We start from the raw sequence: 6,607 nt of genomic DNA on the forward strand, positions 1-6,607 counted from the left end.
AGTACTTCTGGGTGTCAGGGAAAAATGTATGGAGTAAAAAGCACATTATTTTCTTTAGGAATGAAGTTAAAACATGTCAAAAATATACATATTAAAGTAAAGTACAGATACTTAAGTAGTACTTTAAACTTAAGTACTTTACACCACTGGAAAAGGGGGTATTTCTAGCATTAGTGAAAGGTCAGTTCAATCTGAGAGGGTCTATTTGCATCACTATGTTCTCTGGGCCTAACAAAGCTGTTCTCTGCTCCAGCCTCTCCACCTGTCTCACTGCTGCCATCTGGTGGAGGACAGGACAATACCCTGTCTGCATAGAACAACAGAGCTGCTCTCTGATCAGCCTCTCCTCCTGTCTCACTACTGCCATCTGGTGGAGGACAGGACAATACCCTGTCTGCATAGAACAACAGAGCTGCTCTCGGATCAGCCTCTCCTCCTGTCTCACTACTGCCATCTGGTGGAGGACAGGACAATACCCTGTCTGCATAGAACAACAGAGCTGCTCTCGGATCAGCCTCTCCTCCTGTCTCACTACTGCCATCTGGTGGAGGACAGGACAATACCCTGTCTGCATAGAACAACAACACATAGGCAAAGATACTGGGGCCTACCGACAACACTCAAAAATGGTATATGTTGGAAAAAATTATATACTTTAATCATGTTATCTTATACACAAAGTGGATGAGGGAGAAAACAGCAGTTTGCTAATGACAGAAGTATGACTTCCAGGACTCAACAATGACATTTTAAAAGACAACTGTAACCTCTCATCGGATCCTGTCCATCACAGGTTGAGTATGAAGCGGTTGACCTTCTCCAAGTAGGCTGGCTTCAAGTAACCCTGCAGTTCAGTCTTCTTCAACCACAGGAAAGGTCCTTTCTGACTGGCTGACGGACTGCCTGAACCGCCTGACAGTAAAGCTTTGAAGAAGAACACCTTGGCTCCCACGCTGCGCTCGGTCCGCCCATCTTTGGGGAACTTGTACTTGTACACTCCACAGGGGGCGTTGCCAAGGAACGTAGCCTTGAAATCAGCCTCTGGAATGAAAAATAGCTTGGCAGTTAGAATAGAGTTGGAGAACACAGAATAAGTCTTAACTGATATACCAGTAATGTTTAGGTGAAGGGTTCTATCATTTGATACAGAATTAGTAGTTATATATATATATATATATATATATATATATATATAGCCCTGCTCTACACAGATAATGCTGGAATCTTGCATATGTTGTTGGACACATGATGGAAATGTTTGCCAGAGGAAACACTGCATCCCAAAATGGCTCCCTATTCAGAGCACCCTATTCAGAGCACTACTTTTGACCAGGGTCTATAAAGTAGTGTACTAAAGAGGGAGGCATTTTGGGATGCAGAGTAATTTCTACTACACGTCTCACCTGGCAGGCTGGTGAGGGCTCTCTCCGCTGTCTGTCTGAGAGTCTCCCCTGCCTCCCACTGGGCCTGAGGCAGCAGCCAGATCTTCTCTTTACCAACAGTCTGCTGTACCAGCAGGACCAGGCTGTCTCCAAGACACCTCTCCACTGAGCCCAGTGCTGTACCATCTACATCTGGAACACAGAGTTACATGTCGGTTTGATTATCAACGCACTGGAACACAGAGTTACATGTCAGTTTGATTATCAACGCACTGGAACACAGAGTTACATGTCGGTTTGATTATCAACGCACTGGAACACAGAGTTACATGTCGGTTTGATTATCAACGCACTGGAACACAGAGTTACATGTCGGTTTGATTATCAACGCACTGGAACACAGAGTTACATGTCAGTTTGATTATCAACGCACTGGAACACAGAGTTACATGTCAGTTTGATTATCAACGCACTGGAACACAGAGTTACATGTCGGTTTGATTATCAACGCACTGGAACACAGAGTTACATGTCAGTTTGATTATCAACGCACTGGAACACAGAGTTACATGTCAGTTTGATTATCAACGCACTGGAACACAGAGTTACATGTCAGTTTGATTATCAACGCACTGGAACACAGAGTTACATGTCAGTTTGATTATCAACGCACTGGAACACAGAGTTACATGTCAGTTTGATTATCAACGCACTGGAACACAGAGTTACATGTCGGTTTGATTATCAACGCACTGGAACACAGAGTTACATGTCAGTTTGATTATCAACGCACTGGAACACAGAGTTACATGTCAGTTTGATTATCAACGCACTGGAACACAGAGTTACATGTCAGTTTGATTATCAACGCACTGGAACACAGAGTTACATGTCAGTTTGATTATCAACGCACTGGAACACAGAGTTACATGTCGGTTTGATTATCAACGTACTGGAACACAGAGTTACATGTCAGTTTGATTATCAACGCACTGGAACACAGAGTTACATGTCGGTTTGATTATCAACGCACTGGAACACAGAGTTACATGTCAGTTTGATTATCAACGCACTGGAACACAGAGTTACATGTCAGTTTGATTATCAACGCACTGGAACACAGAGTTACATGTCGGTTTGATTATCAACGTACTGGAACACAGAGTTACATGTCAGTTTGATTATCAACGCACTGGAACACAGAGTTACATGTCAGTTTGATTATCAACGTACTGGAACACAGAGTTACATGTCAGTTTGATTATCAACGCACTGGAACACAGAGTTACATGTCGGTTTGATTATCAACGCACTGGAACACAGAGTTACATGTCGGTTTGATTATCAACGTACTGGAACACAGAGTTACATGTCGGTTTGATTATCAACGCACTGGAACACAGAGTTACATGTCGGTTTGATTATCAACGCACTGGAACACAGAGTTACATGTCGGTTTGATTATCAACGCACTGGAACACAGAGTTACATGTCAGTTTGATTATCAACGCACTGGAACACAGAGTTACATGTCAGTTTGATTATCAACGCACTGGAACACAGAGTTACATGTCGGTTTGATTATCAACGTACTGGAACACAGAGTTACATGTCAGTTTGATTATCAACGCACTGGAACACAGAGTTACATGTCAGTTTGATTATCAACGTACTGGAACACAGAGTTACATGTCAGTTTGATTATCAACGCACTGGAACACAGAGTTACATGTCGGTTTGATTATCAACGCACTGGAACACAGAGTTACATGTCGGTTTGATTATCAACGTACTGGAACACAGAGTTACATGTCGGTTTGATTATCAACGCACTGGAACACAGAGTTACATGTCGGTTTGATTATCAACGCACTGGAACACAGAGTTACATGTCGGTTTGATTATCAACGCACTGGAACACAGAGTTACATGTCGGTTTGATTATCAACGCACTGGACACAGAGTTACATGTCAGTTTGTTATCAACGCACTGGAACACAGAGTTACATGTCGGTTTGATTATCAACGCACTGGAACACAGAGTTACATGTCAATGTAGATGTCAGTCTCTCTGGATAAGAGCGTCTGCTGAATGACTACCAGGTCAATGTAGATGTCAGTGTCTCATCTGTTGACAGAGCCATTAAATCAGGTCTATACTGCCGGGCCTACGGCACCATCTACATACAAATGGCCCTGACTAGAAGTAGTGTAGTGCACTATAGCCTTTCACTGCTAGTCTACACCTGTGGTTCATGAAGCATTTCACTGCTAGTCTACACCTGTTGTTCATGAAGCATTTCACTGCTAGTCTCCACCTGTTGTTCATGAAGCATTTCACTGCTAGTCTCCACCTGTTGTTCATGAAGCATTTCACTGCTAGTCTCCACCTGTTGTTCATGAAGCATTTCACTGCTAGTCTCCACCTATTGTTCATGAAGCATTTCACTGCTAGTCTCCACCTGTGGTTCATGAAGCATTTCACTGCTAGTCTCCACCTGTTGTTCATGAAGCATTTCACTGCTAGTCTCCACCTGTGGTTCATGAAGCATTTCACTGCTAGTCTCCACCTGTTGTTCATGAAGCGTTTCACTGCTAGTCTACACCTGTTGTTGATGAAGCATTTCACTGCTAGTCTCCACCTGTGGTTCATGAAGCATTTCACTGCTAGTCTACACCTGTTGTTCATGAAGCGTTTCACTGCTAGTCTACACCTGTTGTTCATGAAGCATTTCACTGCTAGTCTCCACCTGTGGTTCATGAAGCATTTCACTGCTAGTCTCCACCTGTTGTTCATGAAGCATTTCACTGCTAGTCTCCACCTGTTGTTCATGAAGCATTTCACTGCTAGTCTCCACCTGTTGTTCATGAAGCATTTCACTGCTAGTCTCCACCTGTTGTTCAAGAAGCGTTTCACTGCTAGTCTACACCTGTTGTTGATGAAGCATTTCACTGCTAGTCTCCACCTGTGGTTCATGAAGCATTTCACTGCTAGTCTACACCTGTTGTTCATGAAGCGTTTCACTGCTAGTCTACACCTGTGGTTCATGAAGCATGTGACCAACAACATTTGATTTATTATTTGATTTGTTCCTAATGTTTTGTATGCATAGTAGTCATACTAGTGTATAGGGAATAGGGTGCCATTTAGGACAACCTCTGATTCCTACCTCTGGCTCTGAGAGCAGGTTGGAAGCGTTTGAGATTCTGTTCCCAGGTGTCCTCCTGGTCCTGAGCTGTGATGGTCTCCTGGCCACCGAAGTCTGCCTCCTCCTCATCTGAATCATAGTTGTCTGCCTGTTTACGCCTCATACGCTCCGAGTCCTCTAGGATCCTCTGTTCATGTTCCGACAGCAAGCTTCTCTCCAGCTCCATCTGGGATTAGGATATCACAAAGATGGCAGCCTCTCATTTCTATTTACACACCAGTAATACATCTTCCCTGAGGAGAGAGGGGCTCTTGGAGACCATGCCTTTATAATACCATCTACATCTTCCCTGAGGAGAGAGGGGCTCTTGGAGACCAGGCCTTTATAATACCATCTACATCTTCCCTGAGGAGAGAGGGGCTCTTGGAGACCAGGCCTTTATAATACCATCTACATCTTCCCTGAAGAGAGAGGGGCTCTTGGAGACCAGGCCTTTATAATACCATCTACATCTTCCCTGAGGAGAGGGGGGCTCTTGGAGACCAGGCCTTTATAATACCATCTACATCTTCCCTGAGGAGAGGGGGGCTCTTGGAGACCAGGCCTTTATAATACCATCTACATCTTCCCTGAGGAGAGGGGGGCTCTTGGAGACCAGGCCTTTATAATACCATCTACATCTTCCCTGAGGAGAGAGGGGCTCTTGGAGACCAGGACTTTAACAAAGACCTCATTTAAACTGTAAAAATGAATTACCTTTTAATGTGGCATGAACACAACCAGTCATGATGTTTTTATCTGATTGTCAAACAAATCACTTCAATAAGTAGGCTAGCTGTGCATGTTCATCCACTCCAAAATAATTCATCATTTTTATATATATTGTTATTTTATTTTTTTAGTCATTTAGCAGACGCTCTTACAGTTAGTGAGTGCATACATTTTTTTTTCTCATACTGGTCCCCCGTGGGAAACGAACCCACAACCCTGGCGTTTCAAATGCCATGCTCTACCAACTGAGCTACACAGGACTACATCAGCTGAACCAGGAAAGAAAAATAAAGATTGATAAAAAATAAAGCTAAATAAATGGTCTACTGCCCACAGATAGCACAGAGAACATCTGTACCCGCACACACCTGAAAAACAAAGCAATGAGCGCTCTAAACAGCTGACTGACAAACGCAAACAATGACACATCAACGGATAAATCTAATGAATTGGAATAAAGGGATTTTTTTTAAATCAAGGATGGATGCATGGCAATCTAATAGCGAAAATGAATAAGTACAAAGGCAAATCGATGCGTAAAGGAGCTCAGCCGAGGTCGAAATTCAGCACTACTGAGTGGACAGCACTTCCACAGAAATAAATGGTTTAAACCATGACAGAGAGGTGGGGGTGTTCGTTTCATTTGGAAGCTTTTAGTTTCATATTATCCGCTGTAAAACATATTTACCACTGCATTTTAGACCGAGAGGAGAATGGTTAAATTAGCATTATTTAGAGACACACCAACAAAGTGTGTTGCATTCAGGGGAGCTAACTCTTCATTCAGAGGAGTTGAGCCCCCCCCCCCGGCTCACCCTTAAATCGAACCCTGGAGCAAAACAATGGAGAGCAACAAGGCGCAGGGTTTTATTCTAGCCTAAAACTACTAGTGACTACAGCCATTGACAAATTAATGAAAACACATTTACCTGATGCATGAGCTCAGCGAACTGGTCTTCGATCGGGTTCCGCTCCTGTGATATGACGGGCAGCCTCTGTAGACACACCGCCCCGTACAGCTTCCATGGTGACGCGACGCTTTCCGTTTTACTTTTGGTCTGCGTTGCAGCTCGACAAGCATAACTGAGAGACATTTGACGAACTCCTGTATGTTTTAGCCCTGTCCGTCCGACATTTGTAATAAATTGCCGTAAGGGGCGACTCAAAATCCTCGAGCAGGGCGCTGCCATCTTTGATTCTCCAGGTTCTACCCACAAACCTATGCGAAGAAGGGCGTAAGGAAAAAGGGATAGAGGAAATGAAGATAAATGTAGTTTGAAATAAATAAATATTAAGATGTAGCTT

At 43.5% G+C, this 6,607-nt stretch overlaps 1 protein-coding gene across 1 annotated transcript; it reads right to left on the bottom strand.

Moving 5' to 3' along the window:
- Positions 1–632: 632 nt before the first annotated feature.
- Positions 633–6,492, bottom strand: LOC311116828 (large ribosomal subunit protein mL46-like; the record flags this gene model as incomplete). Its single annotated transcript, XM_084191862.1, has 4 exons — positions 633–1,041; positions 1,404–1,574; positions 4,553–4,757; positions 6,232–6,492. 4 exons carry the CDS (start codon positions 6,490–6,492, stop codon positions 788–790), a joined length of 891 nt encoding a protein of 296 aa, XP_084047988.1. The 3' UTR covers positions 633–787.
- Between the last annotated feature and the right edge of the window lie 115 nt (positions 6,493–6,607).

Source organism: Coregonus lavaretus, assembly GCF_964263955.1.
Source record: "Coregonus lavaretus genome assembly, contig: HAP1_SCAFFOLD_5003, whole genome shotgun sequence".
Classification (NCBI taxonomy): domain Eukaryota; kingdom Metazoa; phylum Chordata; class Actinopteri; order Salmoniformes; family Salmonidae; genus Coregonus; species Coregonus lavaretus.